Here is a 20,918-nt window from a genome sequence, read left to right as displayed (position 1 = left end):
ATTCACAACAGTTTTAGAAACGTCACAGTGTTTTCTATCCAGGTCTACTAATAATATAAATATCCTAGCTTCTGGGCCTGAGTAGCAGGCAGTTTACTTTTGGGCACGCTTTTCATCCGGACGTGATAATACTGCCCCCTAGCCCAAAGAGGTTTCTAACAAATTATAGTTTTGGAAAGTCCGTTAGGACATCTACTTTGTGCATGACACAAGTCATTTTTCCAACAATTGTTTACAGACAGATGATCTCATTTATAATTCACTGTATCACAATTCCAGTGGGTCAGAAGTTTACATACACTAAGTTGACTATGCCTTCAAACAGCTTGAAAAATTCCAGAAAATGATGTCATGGCTTTAGAAGCTTCTGATAGGCTAATTGACATCATTTGAGTCAATTGGAGATGAACCTGTGGATGTATTTCAAGGCCTACCTTCAAACTCAGTACCTCTTTGCTTGACATCATGGGAAAATCAAAAGAAATTAGCCAAGACCTCAGAAAAACAAATTGTAGACCTCCACAAGTCTGGTTCATCCTTGGAAAGCTACCCGAAAATGTGAATCCAAGTTAAACAATTTAAAGACAATGCTACCAAGTACTAACATTGGTTGGTGGATATAAAGGTCTTTGATAGGCTGATGCGGAATTTGTATTCAGGAAATAACCACTGCCAGCTAAATGTGCCAGGTTATCTAACGGGAACAGCTAACGTGTAGCGTTTTATCCCGCGCCACTACGTCAACGATATTAATTGGCTGATGCACAAACTTAAATGTTTTCGAATATTCCCAGGTAATGCATCCTACTCCCCCCCGACACCTCCCCAGTTTATAGAGGTGTAGGTAGAGGCCTTTCACATTGGGTTTGTGTACAACAAATGAAGTTGTTGAGATCTGAGAAACGGTTGCTAATTCCCTCAAAGGCTTGTAACAGTGCGAGTCCTACCAGGATTTATAATGTCTTGTAACGGAACCAATAACCCAGGGTAGTGTTGTTGTATGGCATTCCTACAATCCGTTTGACCTTTCACCTCTTTATGTATCGTGAAACCTGTATTACAGCCCTGTAATGTGTTGTTTCTGTCAGCCTGTGTTGCCTGTGTTGCCTGTGTTGCCTGTGTTGCCTGTGTTGCCTGTGTTCCTGTGTTGCCTGTGTTCCCTGTGTTCCTGTGTTGCCTGTGTTGCCTGTGTTGCCTGTGTTCCTGTGTTGCCTGTGTTGCCTGTGTTGCCTGTGTTCCTGTGTTGCCTGTGTTGCCTGTGTTCCCTGTGTTGCCTGTGTTGCCTGTGTTGCCTGTGTTCCTGTGTTGCCTGTGTTGCCTGTGTTGCCTGTGTTGCCTGTGTTGCCTGTGTTCCTGTGTTGCCTGTGTTGCCTGTGTTCCTGCAATGTGCTTCATCTGTTTGTAACGCTAGCCTGTGTTGCCTGTGTTCCTGTGTTGCCTGTGTTCCTGTGTTGCCTGTGTTGCCTGTGTTGCCTGTGTTCCTGTAATGTGCTTTGTCTGTTTATAACGCTAGCCTGTGTTCCCTGTGTTCCTGTGTTCCTGCAATATGCTTTGTCTGTTTGTAACGCTAGCCTGTGTTCCTGTGTTCCTGCAATATGCTTCGTCTGTTTATAACGCTAGCCTGTGTTCCCTATGTTCCTGCAATATGCTTTGTCTGTTTATAATGCTAGCCTGTGTTCCCTGTGTTCCTGTAATACGCTTCATCTGTTTATAACGCTAGCCTGTGTTCCCTGTGTTCCCTGTGTTCCTGCAATACGCTTCGTCTGTTTATAACGCTAGCCTGTGTTCCCTGTGTTCCTGCAATATGCTTTGTCTGTTTATAACGCTAGCCTGTGTTCCCTGTGTTCCTGCAATATGCTTTGTCTGTTTATAACGCTAGCCTGTGTTCCCTGTGTTCCTGCAATATGATTCATCTGTTTATAATGCTAGCTTGTGTTGCCTGTGTTCCTGCAATGTGCTTCGTCTGTTTATAACGCTAGCCTGTGTTCCCTGTGTTCCTGCAATATGATTCATCTGTTTATAACGCTAGCCTGTGTTCCCTGTGTTGCCTGTGTTCCTGCAATGTGCTTCGTCTGTTTATAACGCTAGCCTGTGTTCCCTGTGTTCCTGCAATATGATTCATCTGTTTATAACGCTAGCCTGTGTTCCCTGTGTTCCTGCAATATGATTCATCTGTTTATAACGCTAGCCTGTGTTCCCTGTGTTCCTGCAATGTGCTTCGTCTGTTTGTAACGCTAGCCTGTGTTCCCTGTGTTGCCTGTGTTCCTGCGATACGCTTAGTCTGTTTGTAACGCTAGCCTGTGTTCCCTGTGTTCCCTGTGTTCCTGCGATACGCTTCGTCTGTTTATAACGCTAGCCTGTGTTCCCTGTGTTCCCTGTGTTCCTGCGATACGCTTCGTCTGTTTGTAACGCTAGCCTGTGTTGCCTGTGTTCCTGCGATACGCTTCGTCTGTTTATAACGCTAGCCTGTGTTGCCTGTGTTCCTGCAATGTGCTTTGTCTGTTTATAACGCTAGCCTGTGTTCCCTGTGTTCCTGTAATACGCTTCATCTGTTTATAACGCTAGCCTGTGTTGCCTGTGTTCCTGCAATGTGCTTTGTCTGTTTATAATGCTAGCCTGTGTTCCCTGTGTTCCTGTAATACGCTTCATCTGTTTATAACGCTAGCCTGTGTTGCCTGTGTTCCTGCAATGTGCTTTGTGTGTTTATAACGCTAGCCTGTGTTCCCTGTGTTCCTGTAATACGCTTCATCTGTTTATAACGCTAGCCTGTGTTCCCTGTGTTCCTGCAATGTGCTTCGTCTGTTTATAATGCTAGCTTGTGTTGCCTGTGTTCCTGCAATGTGCTTTGTGTGTTTATAACGCTAGCCTGTGTTCCCTGTGTTCCTGCAATATGCTTTGTCTGTTTATAATGCTAGCCTGTGTTCCCTGTGTTCTTGCAATGTGCTTTGTCTGTTTATAATGCTAGCCTGTGTTGTGTTCAGGCCTTGTATTGCATCACTGTGAAACCACTTACATAACAGCACACAACGCTGTGTGATTGTGTGTGGGTTTGTGTGTGTGATTGTGTTTGTGTGTGTGGCAGCGCTGTAGAAACCGCCCAACTCCTTAAGTGCGTCATTTGGTCCCTGACAGCTACAGTCAGAGTCGACACGTGTTTCTGACACATTCACCACAAGTATCTGGTCTCTATCTGGTCTCTAGCGAATGTTTTTCTCAGATGATGAACTTTATATCAGATATATCTATAGGGCAGTTACAATACAATATTACAGTACAATACCAACACCCTAAAGAAACCAGTAGTGGTGGGAACGCCTTCAATCTAACTGCTTCACAAAGAACATGGCATGGTGTCTCATTAGATACTGCACTGTATTCAGAACCCATATCATACTGCACTGTGTTCAGAACCCATATCATACTGCACTGTATTCAGAACCCATATCATACTGCACTGTATTCAGAACCCATATCATACTGCACTGTGTTCAGAACCCATATCATACTGCACTGTGTTCAGAACCCATATCATACTGCACTGTATTCAGAACCCATATCATACTGCACTGTATTCAGAACCCATATCATACTGCACTGTATTCAGAACCCACATCATACTGCACTGTATTCAGAACCCATATCATACTGCACTGTGTTCAGAACCCATATCATACTGCACTGTATTCAGAACCCATATCATACTGCACTGTATTCAGAACCCATATCATATCATACTGCACTGTATTCAGAACCCATATCATACTGCACTGTGTTCAGAACCCATATCATATCATACTGCACTGTATTCAGAACCCATATCATACTGCACTGTGTTCAGAACCCATATCATAACATAATGTATTCAGAACCCATATCAAAACATACTGCACTGTATTCAGAACCCATATCATACTGCACTGTATTCAGAACCCATATCATACTGCACTGTATTCAGAACCCATATCATACTGCACTGTATTCAGAACCCATATCATACTGCACTGTATTCAGAACCCATATCATACTGCACTGTATTCAGAACCCATATCATACTGCACTGTGTTCAGAACCCATATCATATCATACTGCACTGTATTCAGAACCCATATCATACTGCACTGTATTCAGAACCCATATCATACTGCACTGTGTTCAGAACTTATATCATATCATACTGCACTGTATTCAGAACCCATATCATACTGCACTGTATTCAGAACCCATATCATACTGCACTGTATTCAGAACCCATATCATACTGCACTGTATTCAGAACCCATATCATACTGCACTGTATTCAGAACCCATATCATACTGCACTGTATTCAGAACCCATATCATATCATACTGCACTGTATTCAGAACCCATATCATACTGCACTGTATTCAGAACCCATATCATATCATACCGCACTGTATTCAGAACCCATATCATACTGCACTGTATTCAGAACCCATATCATACTGCACTGTATTGGAACCCATATCAAATCATACTGCAAAGTATTCAGAACCCATATCATACTGCACTGTATTCAGAACCCATATCATACTGCACTGTATTCAGAACCCATATCATATCATACTGCACTGTATTCAGAACCCATATCATATCATACCGCACTGTATTCAGAACCCATATCATACTGCACTGTATTCAGAACCCATATCATACTGCACTGTATTCGGAACCCATATCAAATCATACTGCAAAGTATTCAGAACCCATATTACATTGCTCTATATTCAGAACCCATATCATACTGCTCTATATTCAGAACCAATATCATACTGCACTGTATTCAGAACTCATAGCAAATCATACTGCACTGTATTCAGAACCCATATCATTTCATACTGCACTGTATTCAGAATCCATATCATACTGCACTGCATTCAGAACCCATATCATATCATACTGCGCTGTATTCAGAACCCACATCATACTGCACTATATTCAGAACCCATATCATACTGCTCTATATTCAGAACCCACATCATACTGCACTGTATTCAGAACCCATATCAAATCATACTGCAAAGTATTCAGAACCCATATCATACTGCTCTATATTCAGAACCCATTTCATACTGCTCTATATTCAGAACCCATATCATACTGCTCTATATTCAGAACCCATATCATACTGCACTGTATTCGGAACCCATATCAAATCATACTGCAAAGTATTCAGAACCCATATCACACTGCTCTATATTCAGAACCCATATCATACTGCTCTATATTCAGAACCCATACCATACTGCACTGTATTCAGAACTCATAGCAAGTCATACTGCAAAGTATTCAGAACCCATATCATACTGCACTGTATTCGGAACCCATATCAAATCATACTGCAAAGTATTCAGAACCCATATCATACTGCTCTATATTCAGAACCCATATCATACTGCTCTATATTCAGAACCCATATCATACTGCTCTATATTCAAAACCCATATCATACTGCACTGTATTCGGAACCCATATCAAATCATACTGCAAAGTATTCAGAACCCATATCACACTGCTCTATATTCAGAACCCATATCATACTGCTCTATATCCAGAACCCATATCATACTGCACTGTATTCAGAACTCATAGCAAGTCATACTGCAAAGTATTCAGAACCCATATCATACTGCACTGTATTCAGAACCCATATCATACTGCACTGTATTCAGAACTCATACCATATCATACTGCACTGTATTCAGAACCCATATCATAACATAATGTATTCAGAACCCATATCAAAACATACTGCACTGTATTCAGAACCCATATCATACTGCACTGTATTCAGAACCCATATCATACTGCACTGTATTCAGAACCCATATCATAACATGCTGCACTGTATTCAGAACCCACATCATATCATACTGCACTGTATTCAGAACCCATATAATACTGCACTGTTTTCAGAACCCATATCATACTGCACTGTATTCAGAACCCATATCATATCGTACTGCACTGTATTCAGAACCCATATCATACTGCACTGTATTCAGAACCCACATCATACTGCACTGTATTCAGAACCCATATCATATCATGGAATACAGTGCGGTATGATATAATATGGGTTCTGAATACAGTGCAGTATGATATGGGTTCTGAATACAGTGCAGTATGATATGGGTTCTGAATACAGCGCAGTATGATATGATATGGTTTGGACTACAGTGCAGTATGATATGACATGGGTTTTTTTCATCCTTGCTTTTGCAATAACTAGAATAATATCAGCATGTCAGAATATGTTCTTCTGTTTTGATTGCTTCATCCCATTGAGTTTTTAAACCCCAAACAAAATCTCCAAGTCACGAGTTAGTTTACCCTCTCGTACTTATGAGCAGCAACACTGTACTGTAGAAATCCACTATAGGCCTTCCACACACCTGCACTGGCACCTGGTGGCGGTTCCCTGTTACTACAGTCTAGAGCCCAGCTGTAGTTACTACAGCCTAGAGCCCATGATATAACCAGCTGTAGTTACTACAGTCTAGAGCCCAATATATACCCAGCTGTAGTTACTACAGTCTAGAGCCCAATATATACCCAGCTGTAGTTACTACAGTCTAGAGCCCAATATATACCCAGCTGTAGTTACTACAGTCTAGAGCCCAATATATACCCAGCTGTAGTTACTACAGTCTAGAGCCCAGGATATACCCAGCTGTAGTTACTACAGTCTAGAGCCCAATATATACCCAGCTGTAGTTACTACAGTCTAGAGCCCAATATATACCCAGCTGTAGTTACTACAGTCTAGAGCCCAATATATACCCAGCTGTAGTCACTACAGTCTAGAGCCCAGCTGTAGTTACTACAGTCTAGAGCCCAGGATATACCCAGCTGTACTTACTACAGTCTAGAGCCCAGCTGTAATTACTACAGTCTAGAGCCCAGGATATACCCAGCTGTAGTTACTACAGTCTAGAGCCCAGCTGTAGTTACTACAGTCTAGAGCCCAGCTGTAGTTACTACAGTCTAGAGCCCAGCTGTAGTTACTACAGTCTAGAGCCCAGCTGTAGTTACTACAGTCTAGAGCCCAGCTGTAGTTACTACAGTCTAGAGCCCAGGATATACCCAGCTGTAGTTACTACAGTCTAGACTCCAGGATATACCCAGCTGTAGTTACTACAGTCTAGAGCCCAGCTGTAGTTACTACAGTCTAGAGCCCAGCTGTAGTTACCACAGTCTAGAGCCCAGAATATACCCAGCTGTAGTTACTACAGTCTATAGCCCAGCTGTAGTTACTACAGTCTAGAGCCCAGCTGTAGTTACTACAGTCTAGAGCCCAGGATATACCCAGCTGTAGTTACTACAGTCTAGAGCCCAATATATACCCAGCTGTAGTTACTACAGTCTAGAGCCCAGCTGTAGTTACTACAGTCTAGAGCCCAGGATATACCCAATCAATCAATCAAATTTATTTTATATAGCCCTTCGTACATCAGCTGATATCTCAAAGTGCTGTACAGAAACCCAGCCTAAAACCCCAAACAGCAAGCAATGCAGGTGAAGAAGCACGGTGGCTAGGAAAAACTCCCTAGAAAGGCCAAAACCTAGGAAGAAACCTAGAGAGGAACCAGGCTATGTGGGGTGGCCAGTCCTCTTCTGGCTGTGCCGGGTGGAGATTATAACAAAACATGGTCAAGATGTTCAAATGTTCATAAATGACCAGCATGGTCGAATAATAATAAGGCAGAATAGTTGAAACTGGAGCAGCAGCACAGTCAGGTGGACTGGGGACAGCAAAGAGTCATCATGTCAGGTATTCCTGGGGCATGGTCCTAGGGCTCAGGTCCTCCGAGAGAGAGAAAGAAAGAGAGAATTAGAGAGAGCATATGTGGGATGGCCAGTCCTCTTCTGGCTGTGCCGGGTGGAGATTATAACAGAACATGGCCAAGATGTTCAAATGTTCATAAATGATCAGCATGGTTGAATAATAATAAGGCAGAACAGTTGAAACTGGAGCAGCAGCACAGCCAGGTGGACTGGGGACAGCAAGGAGTCATCATGTCAGGTAGTCCTGGGGCATGGTCCTAGGGCTCAGGTCCTCCGAGAGAGAGAAAGAGAGAAGGAGAGAATTAGAGAACGCACACTTAGATTCACACAGGACACCGAATAGGACAGGAGAAGTACTCCAGATATAACAAACTGACCCTAGCCCCCCGACACATAAACTACTGCAGCATAAATACTGGAGGCTGAGACAGGAGGGGTCAGGAGACACTGTGGCCCACTCCGAGGACACCCCCGGACAGGGCCAAACAGGAAGGATATAACCCCACCCACTTTGCCAAAGCACAGCCCCCACACCACTAGAGGGATATCTTCAACCACCAACATACCATCCTGAGACAAGGCTGAGTATAGCCCACAAAGACCTCCGCCACGGCACAACTTAAGGGGGGGGGGGGGGCGCCAACCCAGACAGGAAGACCACATCAGTGACTCAACCCACTCAGGTGACGCACCCCCTCCAGGGACGGCATGAGAGAGCCCCAGTAAAGCCAGTGACTCAGCCCCTGTAATAGGGTTAGAGGCAGAGAATCCCAGTGGAAAGAGGGGAACCGGCCAGGCAGAGACAGCAAGGGTGGTTCGTTGCTCCAGAGCCTTTCCGTTCACCCTCCCACTCCTGGGCCAGACTACACTCAATCATATGACCCACTGAAGAGATGAGTCTTCAGTAGAGACTTAAAGGTTGAGACCGAGTTTGCGTCTCTGACATGGGTAGGCAGACCGTTCCATAAAAATGGAGCTCTATAGGAGAAAGCCCTGCCTCCAGCTGTTTGCTTAAAAATTCTAGGGACAATTAGGAGGCCTGCGTCTTGTGACCGTAGCGTACGTGTAGGTATGTACGGCAGGACCAAATCACAGAGATAGATAGGAGCAAGCCCATGTAATGCTTTGTAGGTTAGCAGTAAAACCTTGAAATCAGCCCTTGCTTTGACAGGAAGCCAGTGTAGAGAGGCTAGCACTGGAGTAATATGATAAAATTTTTTGGTTCTAGTCAGGATTCTAGCAGCCGTATTTAGCACTAACTGAAGTTTATTTAGTGCTTTATCCGGGTAGCCGGAGAGTAGAGCATTGCAGTAGTCTAACCTGGAAGTGACAAAAGCATGGATTAATTTTTCTGCATCATTTTTGGACAGAAAGTTCCTGATTTTTGCAATGTTACGTAGATGGAAAAAAGCTGTCCTTGAAATGGTCTTGATATATTCTTCAAAAGAGAGATCAGGGTCCAGAGTAACGCCGAGGTCCTTCACAGTTTTATTTGAGACGACTGTACAACCATTAAGATTAATTGTCAGATTCAACAGAAGATCTCTTTGTTTCTTGGGACCTAGAACAAGCATAGCATACCCAGCTGTAGTTACTACAGTCTAGAGCCCAGGATATACCCAGCTGTAGTTACTACAGTCTATAGCCCAGCTGTAGTTACTACAGTCTAGAGCCCAGAATATACCCAGCTGTAGTTACTACAGTCTATAGCCCAGCTGTAGTTACTACAGTCTAGTGCCCATGATATACCCAGCTGTAGTTACTACAGTCTAGAGCCCAATATATACCCAGCTGTAGTCACTAGTCTAGAGCCCAAGATATACCCAGCTGTAGTTACTACAGTCTAGAGCCCAGCTGTAGTTACTACAGTCTAGAGCTCAGGATATACCCAGCTGTAGTTACTACAGTCTAGAGGCCAGCTGTAGTTACTACAGTCTAGAGCCCAAGATATACCCAGCTGTAGTAACTACAGTCTAGAGCCCAATATATACCCAGTTGTAGTCACTACAGTCTAGAGCCCAAGATATACCCAGCTGTAGTAACTACAGTCTAGAGCCCAATATATACCCAGCTGTAGTTACTACAGTCTAGAGCCCAGCTGTAGTTACTACAGTCTAGAGCCCAGCTGTAGTTACTACAGTCTAGAGCCCAGCTGTAGTTACTACAGTCTAGAGCCCAGCTGTAGTTACTACAGTCTAGAGCCCAGCTGTAGTTACTACAGTCTAGAGCCCAGGATATACCCAGCTGTAGTTACTACAGTCTAGAGCCCAGGATATACCCAGCTGTAGTTACTACAGTCTAGAGCCCAGCTGTAGTTACTACAGTCTAGAGCCCAGCTGTAGTTACTACAGTCTAGAGCCCAGAATATACCCAGCTGTAGTTACTACAGTCTATAGCCCAGCTGTAGTTACTACAGTCTAGAGCCCAGCTGTAGTTACTACAGTCTAGAGCCCAGGATATACCCAGCTGTAGTTACTACAGTCTAGAGCCCAATATATACCCAGCTGTAGTTACTACAGTCTAGAGCCCAGCTGTAGTTACTACAGTCTAGAGCCCAGGATATACCCAGCTGTAGTTACTACAGTCTAGAGCCCAGGATATACCCAGCTGTAGTTACTACAGACTAGAGCCCAGCTGTAGTTACTACAGTCTAGAGCCCAGGGTATACCCAGCTGTAGTTACTACAGTCTAGAGCCCAGCTGTAGTCACTACAGTCTAGAGCCCAAGATATACCCAGCTGTAGTCACTACAGTCTAGAGCCCAATATATACCCAGCTGTAGTTACTACAGTCTAGAGCCCAGCTGTAGTTACTACAGTCTAGAGCCCAGCTGTAGTTACTACAGTCTACAGCCCAGGATATACCCAGCTGTAGTTACTACAGTCTAGAGCCCAGGATATACCCAGCTGTAGTCACTACAGTCTAGATCCCAATATATACCCAGCTGTAGTTACTACAGTCTAGAGCCCAGCTGTAGGTACTACAGTCTAGAGCCCAGCTGTAGTTACTACAGTCTACAGCCCAGGATATACCCAGCTGTAGTTACTACAGTCTAGAGCCCAGGATATACCCAGCTGTAGTTACTACAGTCTAGAGCCCAATATATGCCCAGCTGTAGTTACTACAGTCTAGAGCCCAGAAGTAGTTAGTACAGTCTAGAGCCCAGGATATACCCAGCTGTAGTTACTACAGTCTAGAGCCCAGCTGTAGTTACTACAGTCTAGAGCCCAGGGTATACCCAGCTGTAGTTACTACAGTCTAGAGCCCAGCTGTAGTCACTACAGTCTAGAGCCCAAGATATACCCAGCTGTAGTCACTACAGTCTAGAGCCCAATATATACCCAGCTGTAGTTACTACAGTCTAGAGCCCAGCTGTAGTTACTACAGTCTAGAGCCCAGCTGTAGTTACTACAGTCTACAGCCCAGGATATACCCAGCTGTAGTTACTACAGTCTAGAGCCCAGGATATACCCAGCTGTAGTCACTACAGTCTAGAGCCCAATATATACCCAGCTGTAGTTACTACAGTCTAGAGCCCAGCTGTAGTTACTACAGTCTAGAGCCCAGCTTTAGTTACTACAGTCTACAGCCCAGGATATACCCAGCTGTAGTTACTACAGTCTAGAGCCCAGGATATACCCAGCTGTAGTTACTACAGTCTAGAGCCCAATATATACCCAGCTGTAGTTACTACAGTCTAGAGCCCAGCTGTAGTTACTACAGTCTAGAGCCCAGGATATACCCAGCTGTAGTTACTACAGTCTAGAACCCAGCTGTAGTTACTACAGTCTAGAGCCCAGGATATACCCAGCTGTAGTTACTACAGTCTAGTGCCCAATATATACCCAGCTGTAGTTACTACAGTCTAGAGCCCAGGATATACCCAGCTGTAGTTACTACAGTCTAGAGCCCAGCTGTAGTTACTACAGTCTAGAGCCCAGCTGTAGTTACTACAGTCTAGAGCCCAGAATATACCCAGCTGTAGTTACTACAGTCTAGAGCCCAGCTGTAGTTACTACAGTCTAGAGCCCAGCTGTAGTTACTACAGTCTAGAGCCCAGCTGTAGTTACTACAGTCTAGAGCCCAGCTGTAGTTACTACAGTCTAGAGCCCAGGATATACCCAGCTGTAGTTACTACAGTCTAGAGCCCAGGATATACCCAGCTGTAGTTACTACAGTCTAGTGCCCAATATATACCCAGCTGTAGTTACTACAGTCTAGAGCCCAGCTGTAGTTACTACAGTCTAGAGCCCAGCTGTAGTTACTACAGTCTAGAGCCCAGGATATACCCAGCTGTAGTTACTACAGTCTAGAGCCCAATATATACCCAGCTGTAGTTACTACAGTCTAGAGCCCAGGATATACCCAGCTGTAGTTACTACAGTCTAGTGCCCAATATATACCCAGCTGTAGTTACTACAGTCTAGAGCCCAGCTGTAGTTACTACAGTCTAGAGCCCAGCTGTAGTTACTACAGTCTAGAGCCCAGCTGTAGTTACTATAGTCTAGAGCCCAGCTGTACTTACTACAGTCTAGAGCCCAGCTGTAGTTACTACAGTCTATAGCCCAGCTGTAGTTACTACAGTCTAGAGCCCAGCTGTAGTTACTACAGTCTAGAGCCCAGCTGTAGTTACTACAGTCTATAGCCCAGCTGTAATTACTACAGTCTAGAGCCCAGCTGTAATTACTGCATACAGACAGTATATCATGCTTGAGTGGCTGTGAGTGCACATCAGGACAAAATGACATAAGTAATGATACCTAACATGCCAGTGGAGTGGAAACACCGTTCGTCTTCATAGAGACACAGTGGAGGAAATGAGGAAGCCTTGAATACACAATGACTACGTCCCCAATGACACCCTATATTGCCAGACAGTGTCTGAGTGTTCAGGCATTCAACCCTATATTACCAGACAGTGTCTGAGTGTTCAGGTATTCAACCCTATATTACCAGACAGTGTCTGAGTGTTCAGCTATTCAACCCAACATTACCAGACAGTGTGAGTGTTCAGGTATTCAACCCAACATTACCAGACAGTGTGAGTGTTCAGCTATTCAACCCAACATTACCAGACAGTGTGAGTGTTCAGGTATTCAACCCAACATTACCAGACAGTGTGAGTGTTCAGGTATTCAAACCTATATTACCAGACAGTGTGAGTGTTCAGGTATTCAAACCTATATTACCAGACAGTGTGAGTGTTCAGGTATTCAACCCAACATTACCAGACAGTGTGAGTGTTCAGGTATTCAAACCTACATTACCAAACAGTGTGAGTGTTCAGGTATTCAACTCTACATTACCAAACAGTGTGAGTGTTCAGGTATTCAACTCTACATTACCAAACAGTGTGAGTGTTCAGGTATTCAACCCTATATTACCAGACAGTGTGAGTGTTCAGCTATTCAACCCTATATTACCAGACAGTGTGTGAGTATCCCGGTATTCAACTCTATATTACCAGACAGTGTGTGAGTATCCCGGTATTCAACCCTATATTACCAGACAGTGTGAGTGTTCAGCTATTCAACCCTATATTACCAGACAGTGTGTGAGTATCCAGGTATTCAACTCTATATTACCAGACAGTGTGTGAGTATCCCGGTATTCAACTCTATATTACCAGACAGTGTGAGTATCCAGGTATTCAACCCTATATTACCAGACAGTGTGAGTGTTCAGGTATTCAACTCTATATTACCAGACAGTGTGTGAGTATCCCGGTATTCAACACTATATTACCAGACAGTGTGTGAGTATCCAGGTATTCAACCCTATATTACCAGACAGTGTGTGAGTATCCAGGTATTCAACCCTATATTACCAGACAGTGTGTGAGTATCCAGGTATTCAACTCTATATTACCAGACAGTGTGTGAGTATCCAGGTATTCAACCCTATATTACCAGACAGTGTGTGAGTATCCAGGTATTCAACCCTATATTACCAGACAGTGTGTGAGTATCCAGGTATTCAACCCTATATTACCAGACAGTGTGTGAGTATCCAGGTATTCAACCCTATATTACCAGACAGTGTGTGAGTATCCAGGTATTCAACTCTATATTACCAGACAGTGTTTGAATGTTCAGCTATTCAACCCTATATTACCAGACAGTGTGTGAGTATCCAGGTATTCAACTCTATATTACCAGACAGTGTTTGAATGTTCAGCTATTCAACCCTATATTACCAGACAGTGTGTGAGTATCCAGGTATTCAACTCTATATTACCAGACAGTGTTTGAATGTTCAGCTATTCAACCCTATATTACCAGACAGTGTGAGTATCCAGGTATTCAACCCAGTGTAGCTCACTTAGTTGTGTCACTCTCTCTTTGCTGAGTCTATGGATGCAGTCAACACAGTCAGGGATATCAAAGGACGTCCTTTAGGCTTTCCTGATCACAGATAAAATGGCATCCTATTTCCTGATCACAGATCCTATTTCCTGATCAGAGATCCTATTTCCTGATCAGAGATCAAATGGCATCCTATTTCCTGATCACAGATCCTATTTCCTGATCACAGATCCTATTTCCTGATCAGAGATCCTATTTCCTGATCAGAGATAAAATGGCATCCTATTTCCTGATCAGAGATCAAATGGCATCCTATTTCCTGATCAGAGATCAAATGGCATCCTATTTCCTGATCACAGATCCTATTTCCTGATCAGAGATCCTATTTCCTGATCACAGATCAAATGGCATCCTATTTCCTGATCAGAGATCCTATTTCCTGATCAGAGATCCTATTTCCTGATCAGAGATCAAATGGCATCCTGGGGCGGCAGGGAGCCTAGTGGTTAGAGCGTTGGGCCAGTAACCGAGCTGACAAGGTAAAAATCTGTCGTTCTGCCCCTGAACAAGGCAGTTAACCCCACTGTTCATAGGCCGTCATTGAAAGTAAGAATTTGTTCTTAACTGACTTGCCGAGTTAAATAAAGGTTAAAAAAAAAAATAATAATTAAAATATCCCGAACACAGATCAAATGGTACCCTATATCCTGATCAGAAGTAGTGCACTATGTAGGGAGTAGGGCTTGTCTGGATACTTGGGACACAGCTACACAGATCAGTCTTAGTTAGTAGCTAATGCTTAAGGAATTACAGCTGGACCCGGGCTTAGTGCTCAACAACACAGGCTGATTGGACCCAGGCTTAGTGCTCAACAACACAGGCTGATTAGACCCAGGCTTAGTGCTCAACAACACAGGCTGATTAGATCCAGGCTTAGTGCTCTACAACACAGGCTGATTAGACCCAGGCTTAGTGCTCAACAACACAGGCTGATTAGACCCAGGCTTAGTGCTCAACAACACAGGCTGATTAGATCCAGGCTTAGTGCTCAACAGCACAGGCTGATTGGACCCAGGCTTAGTGCTCAACAGCACAGGCTGATTGGAGCACATTGATTGGATGGCCAAGTCAGTCCATCAGTGGAGTAATGTCTCAGTGTTGCGAAGCAGGCTTCTTGATTAACTTTATTCCAGTTTAAAGGGTTAACAAAGATTAAGTTTATTCCAGTTTAAAGGGTTAACAACGCTCTGATTAAGATCATGTGACATTGAGTAAAATTACTTCTTTGATAAACGGCACAAATGTCCACGTCACACGAACATACTGATGTCAGTATGAATTGTGACAATTTATCAGGCTTCTATTTTCTTATTTTTTTTAGGTTGCCACAGTACAGGAAGTCAACACGTACACAATATGGTGCCATATTTCCTTGTATCAGATGTTGTGAAGGTTGAATGTTGTCTTAGGGGAGAAACCAGCCCACGGGTGTTTGATGTTTCCTTCCTATTGGCACTGGTTAACTGTGGTGGGTTTGATGTTGACAGGAGACAATCCTGACTTTCTGTTTCTCTCTCTCTCTCTCTGTCTCTCTCTCTCTGCTTCTCTCTCTCTCTCTCTCTCTCTCTCTCTCTCTCTCTCTCTCTCTCTCTGTCTGTCTCTCTCTCTCTCTCTCTCTCTCTCTCTTTGTTTTCTTCCCTCTCTCCAGCTCAAATTGAAATTATTCCTTGCAAGATATGTGGAGATAAGTCGTCAGGTATCCACTACGGCGTGATCACCTGCGAAGGCTGCAAGGTAAGGAGAAACATACGTTTATGACGTCACTTCCTGCCGGGGGTCGCCATGGAGATGGCACTCGACAACGACCGTTGGGTCCTCCTCTCCTTTTGTTCTTTTGACTCAGACACAGTTGGACAGAATTGCTTTCAGAAATCTCTCCATGTTAATAAGTTCTTCAGAGGGAAAACTTCAAAGTTATGAACAATGACAGACAGTTTCTGTGTTGTTATTCCATCAGCACTATACTTCCTTTGAGAATGGGGGGAAAAACTAAAATTATATTTTGAACCGCCTACATTCAAGCAACAACAACAAAAATATGTATTTTATAGGAAAGCTGCAAAGGTTGCTTTACACAAAGTAAGAAGTAAGAAACCACTTTGAGTTGTATTAAGTCATTCCCAACACTATTTTAATTCTACTGTAAGGACTATCTATTTCGCTATGTTTCACATATTGAAACTGTTGCCTCTTAGCTCTCTCTCTTATATCGTTCGGTAATCTCTTCCCCTCTCCTCTCAGTAATATAGTGATTATTATTTAACTGACAACACTCATCTCCTGTCCAGGGGAAACGGTCTCCTCTCAGTAATATAGTGATTATTAGTCAACTGACAACACTATAACCATCAATATAGACATATTTTTTTGGCAACACTATAGCCATCTCTAATAACAACACTATAGCCATCTCTAATGACAACACTATAGCCATCTCTAATGACAACACTATAGCCGTCTCTAATGACAACACTATAGCCATCTCTAATGACAACACTATAGCCATCTCTAACGACAACACTATAGCCATCTCTATTGACAACACTATAGCCATCTCTATTGACAACACTATAGCCATCTCTATTGACAACACTATAGCCATCTCTATTGACAACACTATAGCCATCTCTAATGACAACACTATAGCCATCTCTAATGACAACACTATAGCCGTCTCTAATGACAACACTATAGCCATCTCTAATGACAACACTATAGCCGTCTCTATTGACAACACTATAGCCATCTCTAATGACAACACTATAGCCATCTCTAATGACAACACTATAGCCATCTCTATTGGCAACACTATAGCCATCTCTAATGACAACACTATAGCCATCTCTAATAACAACACTATAGCCATCTCTAATAACAACACTATAGCCATCTCTAATGACAACACTATAGCCATCTCTAATAACAACACTATAGCCATCTCTAATGACAACACTATAGCCATCTCTAATGACAACACTATAGCCATCTCTAATGACAACACTATAGCCATCTCTAATAACAACACTATAGCCATCTCTATTGACAACACTATAGCCATCTCTAATGACAACACTATAGCCATCTCTAATAACAACACTATAGCCATCTCTATTGACAACACTATAGCCATCTCTAACGATAACACTATAGCCGTCTCTAATGACAACACTATAGCCATCTCTATTGACAACACTATAGCCATCTCTAACGATAACACTATAGCCGTCTCTAATGACAACACTATAGCCATCTCTATTGACAACACTATAGCCATCTCTAATGACAACACTATAGCCATCTCTAATGACAACACTATAGCCATCTCTAACGATAACACTATAGCCATCTCTAATGACAACACTATAGCCATCTCTATTGACAACACTATAGCCATCTCTAATGACAACACTATAGCCATCTCTAATGGCAACACTATAGCCATCTCTATTGACAACACTATAGCCATCTCTAATAACAACACTATAGCCATCTCTATTGACAACACTATAGCCATCTCTAACGATAACACTATAGCCATCTCTAATGACAACACAATAGCCATCTCTATTGACAACACTATAGCCATCTCTGTTGGCAACACTAACCTCAGCTTTAGCTGAGGGAATTTTAAACTATTGTTTGACCCTCCCTTCCCCCTCCCTCCAGGGTTTCTTCAGGAGGAGCCAGCAGAGTAATGCAGGATACTCCTGCCCTCGTCAGAAGAACTGTTTGATTGACAGGACCAGCAGAAACCGCTGCCAACACTGTAGACTGCAGAAATGCCTGACCGTAGGCATGTCACGGGACGGTATGTATGTATATCAGGGTTGGGGTCAATTACAATTTAATTGTAATTAAATTGGAACTGTAAAACATTTAATCTTTGTAATGAAATTCAGTATTTTTTACATTTCCCAGTTAATGGAATTAATACAGATAGTATGAAATGTTGACTGCAGGATTCTTTTTAATTTCATTTAATTAACTAGGCAAGTCAGTTAAGCCTAGGAACAGTAGGTGAACTGCCTTGATCAGACTGAAGGACAGATTTGAACCTTGTCAGCTCGGGGACTTGAACTTGCAACCTTGTCCAACTAGTCCAATGCTCTAACCGCTAGGCTACGCTGCCGCCCCAATAAAATAATAATTTGTGGAACTAACCACAATGCATAGGCATACTGTAAAAATGAATGCACACACACACACACACACACACACACACACACACACACACACACACACACACACACACACACACACACACACTGGATTATGAGTCCACTTCGTACGTCTTAATTTACCTCCTCAGAGAGGTCAAGTTCTCACACAACACTATTGTTTAATTAAATAACCTTCGGCAATGTCTCTCCATGTCCCCACAGCGGTGAAGTTTGGCCGTATGTCCAAGAAGCAGAGAGACAGCCTGTATGCTGAGGTCCAGAAGCACCGTCTCCAGCAGGCCCAGCAGCTGCAGAGAGACCACCATCCCCAGAACCCGGAGGAGGTCGAGCCTCTCTCTCCCCACTACGGCCTCACCGACCTCCCGGAAGACCTGGGAGGGTACATGGAGGAAAACAGCCCTGGGGGGGTTAACGGCCCAGCCTCCAAGGGGGGCTCTGACTCGGGAGGAGTGGGGGGGTTCTACCTGGACATTCAGCCGTCTCCTGATCAGTCTGGTCTGGATATTAACGGTATAAAACCGGAGCCTCTTTGTGATTATGGTTCCAACCAGGGTTTCTTCCCCTACTGTTCCTTCACCAACGGAGAGACGTCTCCCACAGTATCTATGGCTGAGCTAGGTGAGTGGAGAGAGGGGGATTAAGGGACAGATGGAGGGAGGGAGGAGGGGAAAAAGATGGAGAGGGGAAGAGGTGGAGAGAGGGATTATGGAGGAAAAGGGAGAGACGTCTCCTACCTCGTCCATGGCTGGGTTAGATGAGGGAGGGAGAGAGGCAGCAAGGGAGGAGGTAAGGTTTGGGATGGGGGAGGGAGAGAGGCACTAAGGGAAGGGATGAGGTAAGGTTTGGGATGGGGGAGGGAGGGAGGGAGGCACTAAGGGATGAGGTAAGGTTTGGGAAGGAGGGAGGGAGGGAGGGAGGGAGGGAGGGAGGGAGGGAGGGAGGGAGGGAGGGTGGGAGGGAAAGGATGAGGTAAGGTTTGGGAGGGAGGGAGGGAGGGAGGGAGGGAGGGAGGGAGGGAGGGAGGGAGGGAGGGAGGGAGGGAGGGAGGGAGGGAGGGAGGGAGGGATGAGGTAAGGTTTGGGATGGGATGGGGGAGGCAGGGAGGGATGAGGTAAGGTGTAGGATGGGAGGGGGGAGGGAGGGAGGAAAGGTGTAGGATGGGGGAGGGAGGGAGGGGTAAAGAGGGAGAGAACAAGAAGAACGAGAGAGGGATATAGAGGGGTAAAGAAAGAGAAAGGATGGAGCGAACAGAGAGCACAACCGTGGGGCAAAACAAAGGTGGTTTAAAATAGCAGGAGGCTGCAAACTCATCTTCAGAGCTCATTAGAACACTGTCTGGTTAATTAGCATTGTGTTAATTAGCTCCTATTGGGAACCAAGGGGGCACATGTTCAGGGAAATCAGTTATTTACTCTCCCTTGAGCTCCCAGGAAGTGATGTTCTTCTTTAAACAAAAGTATTTCTCATTGTATCCTCTTCCCCTTTACTGTAGGAGATAAGTCCCTTTGTTTTATGTTAAATGATTGTATGAACATATGTAGTATTCTCTATTGTAGATCAACCAGCACCAACATAGTGGACAGAATGGTAATTTTCTTTTTTTATTTCACCTTTTTTTCATTTATTTCACCTTTATTTAACCAAATACTGTCTGGGTCATGACAGAATGGTAAAATACTGTCTGGGTCATGACAGAATAGTAAAATACTGTCTGGGTCAATACCAGAATAGTAAAATACTGTCTGGGTCAATACCAGAATAGTTAAATACTGTCTGGGTCAATACCAGAATAGTAAAGTACTGTCTGGGTCATGACAGAATAGTAAAATACTGTCTGGGTCATGACAGAATGGTAAAATACTGTCTGGGTCAATACCAGAATGGTAAAATACTGTCTGGGTCATGACAGAATGGTAAAATACTGTCTGGGTCAATACCAGAATGGTAAAATACTGTCTGGGTCAATACCAGAATAGTAAAATACTGTCTGGGTCATGACAGAATAGTAAAATACTGTCTGGGTCATACCAGAATAGTAAAATACTGTCTGGGTCAATACCAGAATAGTTAAATACTGTCTGGGTCAATACCAGAATAGTAAAGTACTGTCTGGGTCATGACAGAATAGTAAAATACTGTCTGGGTCATGACAGAATGGTAAAATACTGTCTGGGTCAATACCAGAATGGTAAAATACTGTCTGGGTCATGACAGAATGGTAAAATACTGTCTGGGTCAATACCAGAATGGTAAAATACTGTCTGGGTCAATACCAGAATAGTAAAATACTGTCTGGGTCATGACAGAATAGTAAAATACTGTCTGGGTCATACCAGAATAGTAAAATACTGTCTGGGTCAATACCAGAATAGTATAATACTGTCTGGGTCAATACCAGAATAGTAAAATACTGTCTGGGTCAATACCAGAATAGTAAAATACTGTCTGGGTCAATACCAGAATAGTATAATACTGTCTGGGTCAATACCAGAATAGTAAAATACTGTCTGGGTCAATACCAGAATAGTAAAATACTGTCTGGGTCAATACCAGAATAGTATAATAC

General features: G+C 43.5%; 1 protein-coding gene across 6 annotated transcripts in view; it reads left to right on the top strand.

Annotated features, from left to right (window-relative positions):
- LOC118944435 (nuclear receptor ROR-alpha A) overlaps positions 1-20,918 on the top strand; it is a 287,286-nt gene that overhangs the window by 247,095 nt on the left and 19,273 nt on the right. For 4 of the 6 annotated variants that reach the window (XM_090223322.1, XM_090223326.1, XM_090223325.1 and 1 more), the window contains 3 exons: positions 15,820-15,905; positions 17,838-17,979; positions 18,554-18,970. In XM_090223322.1, the coding sequence (XP_090079448.1) occupies positions 15,820-15,905; positions 17,838-17,979; positions 18,554-18,970 (645 nt within the window). The remainder of the gene's footprint in view (positions 1-15,819; positions 15,906-17,837; positions 17,980-18,553; positions 18,971-20,918) is intronic. The other 2 variants (XM_090223327.1, XM_090223323.1) reach the window with 1 other exon arrangement.

Source organism: Oncorhynchus mykiss, chromosome 26, assembly GCF_057628025.1.
Source record: "Oncorhynchus mykiss isolate SJ-2025 chromosome 26, ASM5762802v1, whole genome shotgun sequence".
In the NCBI taxonomy this organism is placed as follows: Eukaryota; Metazoa; Chordata; class Actinopteri; order Salmoniformes; family Salmonidae; genus Oncorhynchus; species Oncorhynchus mykiss.
Note: the sequence above shows the minus strand (reverse complement) of the source record. Positions and strands in the feature narration are given on the sequence as shown.